The following is a 15,915-nucleotide window of genomic DNA, read 5'->3' as shown; positions in this document are numbered from 1 at the left end:
CATCAGTGCTAATAACACCCTCTGGGGAATGACCAACTTCTAATACATACTCCTCACACCAAGCTTGTAATTCTTGACAACCAGTATTACAACACTCTTATTTGGAGACAAGCATCTGGGGTTGCCGATGTGATTGATGCTAACAATCCCATTATCATTAGAAAAAAGGATATAGTCTGCTCTGGTGAATGATGGAACAGAGGTTTAGACAACCATATTTTTGTAAACTTATCTTCCAGAATAAAGTCTTTGCCTACAACTGAGTTCAATGCAGCCCCTATAAAAGGGATCCTCTACATTGGACATAGAAGTGATTTTGACCAATTTATTTACGTCTAGAAAAAAAAATCTCTTTTGATAATGCTTTCTTTTATAACCAATCGTCTAGGTAGGAGCATACAAAAATCCCTTGTTTTCTAAGATATGTTGCTTTGGCAGAAAGGCACTGTGAAAAAGCCTTTGGGACAGTGAACAGACCAAAAAGAAGGACCATGTACTGGAAATGTTCCTTTCCTACCATAAAACGCAGTTACTGTATTTCTGATGAAATGGCCTTACTGAAATACGGAAATACATGCCCTTTTGATCTAGAGCTGCAAACCAATCCTGAAGAGAAAGGGAGGGGATAATAGAGGTACAGAGGTACGGAAATGGGTACAGAGGTAGGGAAATGAAATCTCTTTCAAAACCAATGTAATTTTCTGAGATTCAAGATGGGACAGAGACCCCAATCCTTTTTCAGAATCAGGAAGAAATGTGAATAAACCCCCCTCCCCTCTTGTATTTGAGAGGCACTTCCAATATTTCTCCTGATTTCAGAAGAAAGAAACTTTGCTCTCAAAAGGTCCTTATGCTATGAATCCCTGAAAGGGGATAAAGGGTAGGGGGAGAGGGTTGGAAAAGAAAAGATCTTGAACTGTACTGAGCAACCACTTGAAATAATATATAGAATCCATCTGTCTGATGTTACAGACTGTCATTGGTGGTAAAAGTGGGACAGGTGATCCCTGAATGGAACAATACATGTATCAGAGTGGTCTGTAGCTCCTCTGTCATCATGTCAAAGCTGAAACCTCGACTGAAGCCCAGAAAAAGATAAAGCCATAGATTTCCCTTTGCTGCAAAGTTTGAAGGACCTCTTCCACTGCTGCTGATGCTGACCCTTGATTCTGGGGCTGATAATAATTCCTCCTTTGGTAGAAGTAAGATGCAGATGAAGATGGTAGGTACTGTTTCTGATTTCTAAATAGTGGAACTGATGACAACCTTTTTGTTGGCTAAAAAACACCAGAAGATCTAGCCATAGATTTCACATTTTTCATTTTCTCTAAAACCTATCAGTTTTTACCCTAAATAGACAGTATCCTTCAAATGAGAGATCTTCAGTTTTCATCCTCATCTCATTGATCTCATTGATCTCAACCAGGCTTGATGCCTCAAAGAAACAGCTGAAGCTATAGCCATGTCTGAAACATCCGATGAATTGACAGCTGAACTCAGTTTATGCTTGGCCACACTGCACCCTTTCATTAAAAGAGCATTCAATAATCTCCCATGTTCCTCAGGGAAATAATTTGATAATTTGCCACTCGCATACCTAGAGTAGCAGACGAATTTTTTTTTCTCACAAACATATCCAAGAAGGAGTGCTCTTAGATCTATGAAATGCATCTTCCACCACTAATGAATTTGAGGAGAAGTATGTATGAAACATCTGAAAGACCCACACGGGGAAAGTGGTACAATTTATCAGCTTTTTTTTTTTTTTAAACGTAGGCTGAGATGATGAAGGTGTTGCACAAATCAACATATGTGGTTGCAATAACCCATCCAATAGAAGTGTAACCACTTATCTGATAGCTGCTCCTAGAATGTCAAATACAGGGTGTGAGGATACCACAATGGGAACCAAAGGAATGTCCAGTGCCTTTGTCATCCTATCCACTAACTCATGGAACACCACCACATTTTCTGATGGCTATGAAGCTGAAGTCAACCCCACACTTTCCTCTGGAGAGGTTATCTCCCCAGAGTCAGGATCCAGCTCTTCGGGTTGCTCCACTAACTCTTCTTCTGATAAAATATCCCTTAAAATTGTAGGGGGACCTAACGGAACCCTGCTATATTATTGGATCCAAGTCTTTCTGTTTCAAGGCTTGAATACCTTCCTAGTGCCATGCAGAAGGTTTCCTTACATAGAAAGGAAAATCCTGATAATAAGCAGATGCTAGTGAGACCACCTAAACCACGGTGGAGCTTGCCCATCTGGCCAAATATCCATACTCAGTTCCAACTGATGCTTTGCCTACCGTAGAAAGGGTTTGATGGTATAGGTCTACTGGCAAACACCCACTAGTAGAGGCACAGCTTCAATAAACAAAAGAGTTATTTTTCTGGTATAACTTATATCAATTTCCTGAACAAAATAGGCATATAATTGTCTATACTAGAACTTTTTACCAGTATAATAATGTTGTAAGTAATCACACCCTAGCTGATACTGTACTATTATACTGATAGACCTAGCCTGAGTCTGACCATGCTGAAAATGTGTTTATTTGGCTTAGCTTTTGTTTTCTTCCATGGAATTTTATTCTTAGCTTTAAAAGAAGTGCCTTGTAATATGGTGATAGCTGCTCTATCAGTAAATTACATAAATGAAAAATATATACGGTTGACTTAGTGTTTCTATAGAAGCTTAATGTTTGAATTTCCTGCCTTTTGTATTTAAATTCTGAACTTCAATGTTGCATTAATTTATGAGGCCTGTGCCAGGTAGTAAGAATAAAAATTCACTGAAGGCAGCATTTCGTGCTGAGAATGTCCATTCTGCCTGTGCTTCAATGCCCAATGATAAAAGAAAGCATTTTCTTTGAATGACATCTAAGGCTGGGTTAACTTTGAAAATATAAAATTGCTTCCATATTTGCATAAAGATAAAATTTTTGAGAAACCTTTATAGGTTAAAACAGGGCAGGCCATTCCTTTTTAACTTCTAGTGGCTCAAAGGAAAACAACACAAGTACTTGCAACTTTCTAATTATCTTGTCTTGGTCCAATAGACCACATAACTTCTAAGGAAAAAGAGAAGCCCTTAAATTACAACAATAACACAATACAAGCCTCTCAATTAGGATGCCTTGGTGGATTCCAGTTCTTCCCGATTAAAGGGCAGTCTTATTTAAACAAAGATCTAAATAGTACTCAATATTATCATATGTTTCTGTAACTCAGTTTATTCAATCAAAAGTTTTTTGTCTATTACTGATATTTGTTTTAATTTGTAATTAATCATGTTTTAAATATTAAAATATGATGAACATAAAAACAAACATATTGGCTGCGTGTAGTGAGTTGGTGTGGCTCCCCTCCTGCCCAGCAGAGGGAGTGCCCTTACGAACACCCCAGTGGGCAGAGCCTCCACCACCTGTTCCCGCCCCCCAGAAGTCAAGGGGCGGGACAGGAAGTATAAAAGCCGGCCGCCAGAACTCAGTGAGGCCCTAGCCACCGCAGGGAGCAGACGTGTGGCTGGGAGACCTCTGAGGCCCGAGCTGCCCCGAGCCCACTATGAGGAGGAACCACTGGAGCCTGTCCACTCCCGTCATTGGGAGGAGCCGTTGGAACTCCCCCACACCAACCCTGAAGGCGAGATGCCACCAGGGCCCTTCTGCCCCTGCTGTTACCCGGAGGAGCCGCCTGAGTCCACACCGGCCTTCCCTGAGGAGCTGCTGGACCTGCTACCAAGCCCCAGCCGGGAGGAACCCATGCTGATGGACTGGACTGGGCCCGGTGCCACGGATGAGGTAGGCCCTGAGGGGGAACCTGGAAGTAGCCCGGGGGTAGCTGACCCCGGTCAGGCTGCAGACACGTACGAGACGATGTCAGTGTGTTTTGGTCAGGATACCCCACTGACTCGCAGCAGCTGCTGCTAGGGCCCTGGGCTGGGATGCAATGGAGTGGGTGGGCCTGTGTCCCCACCCCGCTCATGGGTGGCAGGCTTCCCCCTCACCCAAAGCTCAGGTATAGGGCCTTGGGCCTAGCCTGACCACTGTATTGTTGCTCAGCCCCTGCACCAAAGGGCCTGAGCCCCCTAACTGTTTGTTTGCTCAGCCCCTGCCTGAGGGCCTGAGCCCTTGAACTAACTGTTTGCTTGTTCCACCGGTAGTGAGTCTGTGTGGCTCCCCTCCTGCCCAGGAGGGTCGAGCCCCGACACGAACCTTCTACACTGACATTTTGAAAGACAAAAGAAAATCTTGGAGAAATCTGTGACCTTTACTCACAGTACTAACACCTCTAATTGTAACTGACAAGTCAGTTAGGCCCCAAAAAACAAACCCTATCAAAACAGGCTGTGCAATTGTCATCATCATATTGAGATACAGAATACTTATGTTATATAAGAGAAAAAACCCTATTCCTTTAGGTTTATTTTATTAAAGCAGTTTTCCTGATTATCTGTGTCCATTTAATGAGCCAGCAGGTGACACTGCAAAGAGTGTCCTCAGTTCCTACTGGTTTTAATGAAAGCAAAAGGCATTCAGCACTATGCAGGATTAGGCTCCTCATCCTTCATTCCTAAAATTCTTATTGACCTCAACAGTTGTTGCATTTTTATTTTTATTTTCATTCCAAAACATTAGGCCCTAGAATGGCTTTGACTGTATTACTAAGCTAATTTTTAAAAAGAAAATTTTTATTTTTTTTTATCCCTATTTGAGGGGAAATAATTTTTACAGGTTGTTCAAATTAAAACATAGAAATTGGATGTCTTACTGGCTTTCCAAGGATAATTAAGCATGTAGGTTTAGACAACAGAAAGGATTTTTCAGCTTCATCTTCATCAAATATATCTACAAAGGGATAATCTTGTTTTTTCTCTGGTGAAGCCATAAATAAAATAGCCTAAATTAGGAAAAAAATAAACTGTTATTTATATAACACCAGGCATCATGGTTTACATATGAGTAAGCAGACAGAAAACATAGTGAATAACAATTGATTATGTTAGTAAACAATGGATATTGACAGAGGCAAATATAACTATTGAGCATATACAATGCAGGGGGAGGGGAATAACTTCAGAAAAATGAGATTATCAGAACCTTCATTAAGCCCATTACAGGGGTGCCCCCCGCACCTATCCTCCAAGTTTTGTACCACATTTGGGTGAAGTTTGTAGCAGGAGGGAAGATGCTACCCCTTCTCCCCCTGCTTCGCTGCTGTCTTCAGCTGCTGCTCTGCCCCCACCTCCCATTGTCCTGGAGCCACCGCTGGCCATGCTGTTTGGGACCAGGAGCCTGCCTCCTGATCTGCTGCACAGAGGCAGGCAGGGACTGATGTTGGGGTATCCTCCTCCTCCCCATGTACCAGGGCTGGCAGAGTGTATCCCTCGCCCCACCCCCAGTGAGCTGCCCTCATTGTGCCAACTAGGGTCTGAACACATGCTGGCCCCCCAACCAGCAGCACCCTCTCTGATGCAGCCCTTTCCAGCATCTTGAGCTACACCCCTCACAGCCACCCCGTGCCTGCACTCAAAGCTACCCCCCCTCTCTGCTCATAGCACCTAGCTACCCCTTCCCTGCACCCTGAGATTTCAAACTTTTTGAACTGAGCCCACCCCTTTGAGTATCATTTTTGGTTGTGCCCCTCCCCCATTATCTGCCCAAAACAAGAGTTTTTAGATGCATAAGTAACCTCTGGAGTCAGGGTTAAAGTTGCACCCCCTCCCCCCAAAATCTGAAATAGCACTCCTTGACCTCTTTTCAGATTTTGATAGACTTCCTCCTTTTCAATCCCTGATTCTTAACATGGCTGCAGTTGTTTCTCTGTGATCCTCAAACAAGATACAACTGCCCTCTTCTCCCCGGTTTCCCTTCTGTTATGGTCTTCAGTACCCTTACAGCTTCACTCTCTGCCTCCACAATTGGGCCATGATCCTGCAAAGACTTAGGCTATGTCTACACTACATGCTTAACTTTACACACAGTAAGTAGCCCATCAATGTCAATGGGACTATTGTTTAACCTTGTGCACTATCAAGTTTCAGAGTGGTAGCCGTGTTAGTCTGTATCAGCAAAAACAACGAGGAGTCCTTGTGGCACCTTAGAGTCTCTAAGGTTAAACAAATCTCTGCTCCTCCCCTATCATCTTCCTACAGGTCCCAGCTCACTCCAGTCCTGCAACAGGCCTCACATCCTCCTTTGAATGTGATGAGGTGCACTCACCACAGTGCCTCCAGCAAACAGCAAACTTCACTCTAGCTTTCCCCTCTACTTGTACTGGAAAATTACATGGCAGGGTCAAAGACTGCAAACCCCACATGGAGAAAGCAGACAAGAAGCTGGTTGGGCAACAGAGAGCAATGCCCTGCCTAGGCTGCTACACCAAGATACCACAAGGCATCAACCTGGATTGGTGTTTTCTCTTCTGGCAAGGGAAGTGCAGTTTGTCTGGTTCTTTGTTGTTAATGTAGCACACTCAAGATCCTCATGAAATAAAGGGGTTGGGGAGAAAATGGTCTGGTTTATTTTGCCTATACAGTAACTGACTCATCCCATGGCAGGGCTGGTGGGCGGTTGTCACAAAATCTAAGGAGACTGTCAATGACTTGTCCCAGCTCCTTCAAAACAGGTTGACGGTCACTTGGGGCGGGAAGTCCTATACAGTACAACCTGCTTCTTATTTGATTGAGTTAATAAATAATTAAGGCATCGCTCACTGAAGTTTTAACACATTACTTTGATGACGTTTCTAAACATTTCCTCTCCGGCGGACACATTTGTAAAACATTTTGGCCTTGGAGTTTGGGAATCACGAACTAACCTCCCGGCGGAGAGCCAGGCGCGGGGCGGGGTGCAGGTGTTACGCGGCTGGCTGGGGCCGTTGGCGGCGGACTCGGTCCCTCCGCGGGGACAGGGCGGCGGAGTCCGCACGGGGCATTGCTCAGGTCAGCTCTGGCTCGGCCGGTGACTGGGGGGCCCTCTGGAGCATCCCCGTAAGGCCTGTACCAGCGCCACATCCCCACGCAGCCGGGGGGGAAGGGGCCGCCAGGAGCGGGGAGGGAGGTTGGGCCGGGGGTGCTGGCCGGGGCAGCTGGGGCGGCAACACTTACAGTGCTCGGGGCAGGCACGGAACGGCCCCTCCGGCTTCCTAGCGCTGGGATCCCAACTCACTGCCCGGCACTGATTTGTGTAGCCTCGTAACCCATGGCAACCAGCGAGCCCCGCCCCGCGCCGCGCCCGCTGCTCTCCGATTCGAAACTGAGCGCGCCCCGTGCCCAATCAGCGTGCGAGCCGCGCTCCCCGCGCGTGTGCACGGGGCAGATTTTTAAAGCGGGCGGCGGCGCGCACCTAACCGCTATGGAGAGAATTACAGGCGCAGGGGCTTTCCGTAGTGGTGAACGTGAGAGTAGCCCAGAGCGGGCAACCAGCCCCTGGGCGTGGTGTTGTGGAGCTCGGAGCGGTCCCTAGTGCTGATGGGGGGGAAGCACCCCTACCGTGGGGGAATGAATGGGGTCCTGCCCCTACGTAGCCAGTGACACCCTCTCCCCCGGCGGCAGCCCGGTGACTGCGCCTCAATATTCATCGCTTCCCCCTGACAGGCTGGAGCCCGCGTCACGGCCGCAGCCCACTGGCACCCACACCTGAAATGGCCGCCAAGGCTTCGGTCTCATTCCGTCACGTGACGGGATCACGGGGGCGCGGTAGCCCGACGCTCTCCGGAGCAGCGCCAGCGCTCCGCGTCAGCCGCGCTTCCGGCTCCTAGCGTGGGGAAGTGACCGGGAGCGCCCTCTCCCCGCAGGGTCTGCCCGGGAGCGCCGCCCCCCTTAGCTTCCAATTCGCCTCTGGTCTCACGCGGCCCTTCCCCGGCAGCTATTGCCCCAGAGGCCTGGACACTGCCGCTCTCCCTGGTGCTGGAGCCCCCCGAGCGGCTCGATAGCCCCGTCTGGGGGGCGCGGCTCGCTACGCGAATTCGATCGTTCCCCACCCGTTAAACGTCTCTTCCCCCTCCCCCGTTGCCGTGGGGCGGGCCCGGAGCCCACCCCGCTATCGCCATGCCCGCCGCGGCGGCAGCGCCGATTATCCGCTGCGTGCAGAAGCTGGTGCTATACGAGACCCGAGCTGTAAGTAACCGCGGCGCCTCCCCCGCCGGCTCCGCCCCTGCCGCCCGCGTGCCGGGAGGGCGGGCGTCTGGTCTGGGGAACAACAACTGAGCCGGGGTCATAGCGGCTTCTGCAGGCTCTTGAGTAACGTGGAGTCCGTCGTTCACCTTCCTCTGTAGGAGTGGGTTACAGGTTCACTAACAGTGGGATGTTGTCAGGGGTCGTACGTGTACCCCCAGGCCAGCCCCCCTCCTTCTGCCCAAGGTCCTGTCCCAGACGCCCCTCCCCGGCCAGCCCCAGGCCTCCGGCATCAGGGGCAAGGGGAGCGTGGGTGAGGCTAGGGCCTGGGTTTGGGGAGGCTTAGCGCCCCCCCTCCCCCCGCCTACCCACCTGCACATGTGTGTCCCTACTGAGAGCATTTATTAGTATTATTTCTGTTAATTGCTGTATAATTGTAGCACTAGGAACTCCCAGGGTTGCCAACTGTCTAATCACATAAACCAAAACACCCTTGCCCTGCCTCCTGCTGTGCCCTTTCTCCGAGGCCGCACCCTGCTCACTCCATCCCCCTCCCTTGCTTGCTCTCCCCCACTCTCATTCACTTTAATGGGGTAGGGGCAGGGAGTTGGGATGTAGGAGGGGGGTGTGGGCTCTGGGAGGGTATTTAGATGCAGGAGGGAGGCTGGGGCAAGGGATTGGGGTGCAGGAGGCGATGTGGGGTGCAGGCTCTGGGAGGGAGTTTGGATGTGGGAGGGGGCTCAGGGTGGGGTGCTGGCTCCAGGAGGGGGCTCAGTGCTGGGGTAGGGTTATGGAGGGGGGTTGGGGTGTTGGCTGCAGGAGGGGGTTATCTCGGGCAGCTTCTGGTCAGTGGCACTGTGGGGCTAAGGCAGGCTCTCTGCCTGTCCTGGTGCTGCTCCCAGAAGCGGCTGGCATGTCCCTGCAGCCCCTGGGAGGGGGAGCCAGGGGACTGCGTCCACTGCCCCTACCTGCGGGCGTTGCCCCTGCAGCTCCCATTGGCTGCAGTTCCCGGCCAATGGGAGCTGCAGAGTCGGTGTTGGGGTAGGGGCAGCGGCAAAGACCCCCTGCCCTCCCCCAATTCCGGGAGACTCCCGGTGAAACTGGGAGGGTTAGCAACCCTAGGAGCCCCAGTGGTGGACCAGGACCCAGTTGTGCTAGGCACTGTACAAACAGAACAAGAAGATACTCCCTGCCCCAGAGCATACAGTCTAGGTATAAAACAAGAGCTAACAGGTGGATAGGGACAGATAATGGGTAAGGGAGTACTAGGAAACAATGAGACACTATTGGTTAGCATAATAGGCAGTGATCTTGGCATGTCAGCAGGCATCATGACAAAAGAGAGATTTGAGATGAGTTTTGAAGGAGGATAACTTTAAAACACTACAGTATTCCACAACAGTAAGGGCAAACATTAAGGTGAGGTGCTTCTGTTACTTGCTCTATTATTTTATCATGAGATTAGGTACTTGCAAAACAACAAACTTGACTATAGCAGCGAGAGGATATCTTTGTTAATAGACTAATGCTTTAATTATATTTCTGTTTTGAATCTGTGGCTCTGAAGGTGTCGCTATTGTCAATGTCAGTTCATCAAAACCTCGTGTGCAGTGTTGGTCCCAGAATATTAGAGTGACAAGGTGGGTGAGGTAATATCTTTTATTGGGTCAGGTTCTGTTGGTGAAAGAGGCAAGCGTTTGAGCTATACAGAGGTCTCCATGTAGCTTGATATCTTGTCTCTCCAACAGAAGTTGGTCCAATAAAAATATTATCTCACTCACCTTGTCTTATTGAAACCTTTTGGGAGGAAATATTCTTTACTAGCCTTTGAAGGCAGATATTGCAGAGACTCTTTTCTCTCAGATAACCTTCATTAGTTTCTGCAGAAGAAGGGCATAATCCTAAAACCATTCTGATATTTTAAATCCAGAAAATAAATTCTAGAGTAATATGTTAATAGTTGGTTTGGGGTGTATTTTAAACTGAATTATTAAAGGGACAGCATCAACTTGAAATCTAGAAAGTTTAATACAAACTGGAAGTAGTTTCAGGTTCTAACTGCTGAGGAGTCACAACTGCCAATTTTGGAGGTTTTATAACTATATATTCCTTTCTTTAAAAAGGTTTTCTATTCCCTTTTGTTCTATGAAAGATGCACATAAACAAATTGGCTGACTCTACTGGGGAAACTATGAAAATCTCTATGCTTCCAACTGCACAAAGTAAATAAAACATTTAGTTTCTCAAATTTTCCAGCCTAGGGCTTGTCCTTACTCCAGTGGTAGCACAAGGTATAACTTGAATGTTGCCTCAACCTGACTTTTGTTCCCACACAAATTGCTGTAAAGTGGTGCTTTAAACTTAAGCATGTTGGCTCATCATTGGGTGTGGATTGAGGCTCAAATGCTGCTGCTCATTGAGTTAGTAATGCAGTGGTGATTCAGCTACTCTGTGCTATTGAGGGCTTGTCTACACATACAGTACTGCAACAGCGCTGCTGTAGTGCTTAGTGAAGACACCACGGACACCAGCAGAATGCTTCTCCCCTCGACATAGGTTCTCCACCTTCACAAGAGGTGTTAACTGTGTTGATGGGAGAAGCCCAGGAGCTCAGTCAATATAACTGTCGCTCGGGTGTGGATTTTCCACAGCCCTGAGCGACATAATTTATACAGTAGAACCTCACAGTTACGAACCCCTAGGGAATGAAGGTTTTTGTAGCTCTGAAATGTTCGTAATTCTGAACAAAACTTTATGGCTGGTCTTTCAAAAGTTGACAACTTAACATTGACTTAATACAGCTTTGAAACATTACTATACAGAAGAAAAATACTGCTTTCCTTTTTTTAGTAGTTTAAGTTTACCACAGTACTGTACTGTATTTGCTTTTTTTTCTTGTCTCTGTGGCTGCCTGATTGTGTACTTCGGTTCCAAATGAGGTGTGTAGTTGACTGATCAGCTCATAACTCTGAGGTTCTACTGTACTGACATACGTTTGTATGGTGGACCAAGCCTAATATAATCAGTCTGTAGCTCCAGTATTGTTGTGTGATGTGCCTGCTGTCCCTTGAGCTAAATCAGGTGGAGGTAATTTGAGCTAATTGTTGTAATGAAGACAAGACCAAAGTCATCTTGGGGGCTTCTTATAATAATAGATACAGAATTTTCATACAGATTTCAGCAGTGCTTTGTGTGGTCATAAGATTTCACCCATTTAGAATTAATGTACAGGGTCTAGGCCTTAGCAGATGAGAACTGGTTCTGCCATTGATAGAGAACTTGGGTTCTATTCCCAGCTCAGCAAGAAATGATTCTGTGCAACCTTTCAGATCCTCAGTTAACTCAAAGGGGGAAGGGTTGTTGAAACACACAAAATTGACACCAGTCAGTGGAAGAAGTGAGGTTAGCTCCACAATCCTAACACTGTTTGCTTTGTTACAGACCAAAAGGTATTTTGTTGGGATTCATGATCTCTGATATAACACTGCTGAAAAATAGCAATGTTTTTGGGACTTCAATTAAACTGATGATAAAAGCTGTAAATTATGCAAGAAAAGGGACAAAAGATTTTGATAAGAAAGGGTTGTGTAGGTCATCTGAGCGAGGGACATAATGTTAACATCTGAGTGAATTTTGAAGTTCATGTTAAAGATGTGCTAAAGGATTACTAAATTTTGTGTGATACTATGCACAAATTCAGAAAGGTATGATTTTTATTTTTACCATTTTATTTTTTTTCAAGAACATTTGCCAAGGTCCAAGGGGCCATCTTTTATTGTTTTTTAAAGCAAGCCTTTGTTTCAGCTGCAGGGAGGGTTTCAGCCACTATTAGTACTTCTCTAAGGTTTTCTCTGATATATTTTTATTTTCCATTTTTTACTTTTTAACTTTGCAAGATATTCATACTTTATTGTATAGACATGACTGAAAATGATATTATAGGTAAGTAGAAATTTTTGAATCAAAAATATTTGTAGGGTTGAAGAACTTACACTGTTTTCAGATGCTTTTTAAAACCTTATATGTGTACCATTTTTTATCCATATTTGGTTTCAGTTCTCTTTTGCTTTTAGTCTCAAATGTTATTGTGCACACATTTCAAACCAAAGAAACATCATACATTTGTTACCTGAAACATGCGTTACTAAGAGTTGTTAAAATAAAATTAAAAATCACCGTTGTAAATAAGTCGCCTAAGTTTGTCTGCTGTTTCCCTTCTCCCCCCCGCATGACAAAATATCACTTGTGATTTGTGTTGATTTCTGTCTTGTGTTCATTTTATTATGCCTCTGTGGTTTGACTTGTTTGCTTACTAATTTCTTTGTTGGCACAGGGGCTTTGTGTTCTTTGTTAGCTCATTTTCTGCTTCCTCAGTCTGCTAATTTTTATGAAAAAAAATCTATCATTTTACTTTACTTTGTTTCACTATCATCTTCATGATGGTGTGAAAATGTGACATGGCTTTTTTCTTAATTATACTTTAGAATGTATCTAGATAAACACGGGGGAAACAGCCAGTGTTGTTTGTGGTCAAATAAATAATTAGACTGAGATTACGGGAGTCCCAGAGAACATATTAAGGTAACTGAAACACAATGAAGTGGTAAATGGATAGCCAGTGAGTACATTGTGTACATAATGCAAAACTAAAGGAGTCTGTAGGATCTTAACAGAAAGAGAGGCTGTTTGAGAGCGTTGGCTTTTTAATTCAGCTCCTAGCTTCAAAGTAAGCAATGAAAGATGGCTTCCATATCCAAATGCATAGCTATATATTATTAGGACAAAAGTCTTGTGGGTTTCTACTGACTCTAAGCTTATTGATGCTTATAGTTTTGGATGTTTAGTATTGTATATATTAAGGCTTAGTCAACTTATGTCGGTATAACTATGTTGCTCAAGGGTCCCACACCCCTCGTATAGACAATATTATGTTGACGGGAGGGCTTCTTCTTTAGACATAGCTACCGCCTCTTGGGGCAGTGGAATGCCTATCCTGACAGGAGAAGCTCTCCCATTGGCGTAGGTAGTGTCTTCACTAAGTGCTACAGTGGGTATAGCTGCAGCACTGTAAGTGTAAACAAACCCTTAGTTTTGAGTGAGATCCATACAACATATCTACTAAAATTCAGCTGCAAACAACATTTGTGGCATTACATTCGGAAGTAAAATTGTAAGAGTGCGCTCTCTCTCGATATATATCTATATATAAATACCTTCTCTCATTTGTGTTTTAAATGTGTTAAAAGTGATGAGCATTATTAAAAATAAACAAATTCCATATGATAAGTAAAAGTTATAAGTTGAATTTTTGAAAGGGGCAGTATTTCAATAATAAAAGTCTCTATTCATCAGGAACTTATTTGAGTGCCTGTTTCAGGGGGCTCCTTGGACCCTGTGGCTTATTAACTCCAGTGCCTAAAACTAGGAAAAATGTCAGTTTCCTTTTTCTCATTCCATGAATTTTTTCTAGAACAAAATAAATAGACCTCTAACATTCAAAGGAAACTTAGTCTAACAAGGGGGTTTCAACTTTTTCTGAGCCAACACCAGAAAAGTTCTGTGGTTGTCCATTGTATTTTTTTCTTTAAGAATAAAGGAAAAAACATGAGTCAATCCATTTCAAAATATGGAATAAAGAAAACTTTTTACAAGAAAAAAGTGAGAGACTGACAGGATTACAGCGGTGGGTGTGGAAGATCAAATTAAATTTGAGAAGTGCAATGTGAGAATCAGAGAGTCCAGAGAGGAACTTGTTGCATTTACTGAGAGAGAACTAGTACATATACCAAGATTTTAAGGCATAGAGAGAAAAGGGGCTGGATTTTTGAGATTGGGAGGACTGATGGAGTTTAGGGACTGAAGGATGTGATAAGATGAAGAAGATAGAGTTGAAATATGACACTAAAGCTGCACACCTGCATTACTGGGCATTGTGGAATTGTCTACAATGATTCAGAATGGATTGGGAAAGAATGGTTTGCTAGTTCTCACCCAAACTCTATTTTCAACTGGAAAATACTTTCATTGGGAAGCTGGATACTGAGAAGAGATCGGAAAGACAATCACAGATAAATGTAGGATTGAACAGAGGGAGAAGTCAGGATGTTGGGAAAGTCATATGGATGGTAATTGAATACATGAGAATATATTAGGTTATACAGTGATAGGTGCTCGGGAGAAGAGGAAGGAAGACGTGAGGGACAATGATTGAAAGCAAGATAGAGGATGAGCCAGTAAATAGGAGGATGAAGGAGCATCCTTCTAGCTCCCCTTGCTTCTCTAGGGGAGCAAGAAGGGGAGCTATTCAAGGCCAGAACCACAAAAGCCTACAGAGGAGATCAAATGTATGAAAAGGGGGAGTGATTGTGCTGAAGACAGTGGACAGAGTTTAGGCCTTCAGGCCTGGTCCCCACTAACCCCCCACTTCGGACTAAGGTACGCAAATTCAGCTACGTTAATAACGTAGCTGAATTCGAAGTACCTTAGTCCGAACTTACCGCAGGTCCAGACGCGGCAGGGAGGCTCCCCCATCGATGCCGCATACTCCTCTCGCTGAGTTGGAGTACCGGCGTCGACGGCGAGCACTTCCGGGATTGATTTATCGCGTCTAAACCAGACACGATAAATCGATCCCAGAACATCGATTGCCTGCCGCCGGACCCGGAGGTAAGTGTAGACGTACCCTCAGACTTAGGAGGGAACAGGTGATTAGTGAGTAGCTTCAGTAGAGCGGGGAGGGCGACTGCAGATTGCAGACAATCAATTAGAAAAAGAGTGGAACACAGTGAAACTGAGGAATAAACAGCATGCTCAAGGAACTTAGTGTTCAAGGACAGGAGTCAGATGGGACAGAAATTGGAAACGTATGGAGTGCTTAAAGGTTTTTTTTTTTTTTTTGGTTAGGATAGGAATATAGTAGAATGGTTAAAGTAATTGTAAAAGGAGTCTATATCTGAGGGAGAGGGGCAAAGGACACTGGAATACACAGGGGCAAGGTGGGTGAGGTAGTGTCTCCTATTGGACCAACTTCTGTTGGTGAGAGAGACAAGCGTTTGAGCTTACACAGAGCTCTTCTACACAGGGTCAGTTAAGCAATCATGAGTAAAGCTATATTTAGAAAAAGCCAGTGTTGCCTTTAAATACAGTGATAGGAAAAAAATAATCCAGGACAATTGTTAAAACATGCTTTTTTTAACTGAACTTTGGGTTGATGAATGTTATGATATGTGAATTGGATTTTGTCCTAGGAAGACTGAGAGCTTGCTTAGAAATATTCAGTCTGGTGCATGTATTGAGCTAGTTGTTAAACAGATATAAAATAGAGGAAAAATCTAAGGGACAATTATATGCTGAAAAACTACACTAAATTGTTTGTGCTAACTTCTTATTATGCAAAAGTGCACACTAGAGGGCAGTAAATCAAAAGGATCTAGAGTAAATCATATATCTTTTTTTTCACTCTACAGCAAAGCTGGATTGAGCTAGAGATATCTATAACTGCCTGGGTGTTTCCTTCAATGGAACCTTCTTGAGAACTCTAGTTTGAACCACTGGCAGTTACCATGTTTTTTCCCATAATTCCTGGAATAGTGTGGCATTGGGCAGATCACTTAATCTGTTTGTGTCATCTGTAAAAAGGATGATAATACTTACCTACCTTGCAGGGTATTTTGAATCTAAATTAATGCTGTTCTGTCCAGGTTCAACCATAATTACCATAATATCTGAGGGTGGGATTTACAGAGTTACTTAAGTCCCTAAATCCCAGTCCTCTGTGATCCATGAAACTCATGTGT

At 44.9% G+C, this 15,915-nt stretch overlaps 2 protein-coding genes across 9 annotated transcripts in view; one reads left to right on the top strand and one right to left on the bottom strand.

Moving 5' to 3' along the window:
* The window catches only part of AK9 (adenylate kinase 9), a 156,015-nt gene extending 148,500 nt beyond the window's left edge, over nucleotides 1–7,515 (bottom strand). For 7 of the 8 annotated variants that reach the window (XM_054023168.1, XM_054023172.1, XM_054023170.1 and 4 more), the window contains exons 1-2: nucleotides 7,112–7,178; nucleotides 4,774–4,902 (exon numbers count right to left, since the gene is read on the bottom strand). In XM_054023168.1, the coding sequence (XP_053879143.1) occupies nucleotides 4,774–4,890 (117 nt within the window). In that variant the 5' untranslated portion in view covers nucleotides 4,891–4,902; nucleotides 7,112–7,178. Of the gene's footprint in view, nucleotides 1–4,773; nucleotides 4,903–7,111; nucleotides 7,179–7,495 lie in introns of those variants that run through there. The other variant, XM_054023169.1, reaches the window with a different exon arrangement.
* A 199-nt stretch (nucleotides 7,516–7,714) lies between these two features.
* The window catches only part of FIG4 (FIG4 phosphoinositide 5-phosphatase), a 165,542-nt gene continuing 157,341 nt past the window's right edge, over nucleotides 7,715–15,915 (top strand). The window contains exon 1 of the mRNA XM_054023166.1: nucleotides 7,715–8,122. Within this exon, the coding sequence (XP_053879141.1) occupies nucleotides 8,054–8,122 (69 nt within the window). The 5' untranslated portion in view covers nucleotides 7,715–8,053. The remainder of the gene's footprint in view (nucleotides 8,123–15,915) is intronic.

The sequence above is a fragment of the Malaclemys terrapin genome, chromosome 3, assembly GCF_027887155.1.
Source record: "Malaclemys terrapin pileata isolate rMalTer1 chromosome 3, rMalTer1.hap1, whole genome shotgun sequence".
Lineage (NCBI taxonomy): Eukaryota > Metazoa > Chordata > Testudines > Emydidae > Malaclemys > Malaclemys terrapin.
The sequence above is the reverse complement of the archived record's forward strand: the minus strand, read 5'-3'. Positions and strand labels throughout refer to the sequence as shown.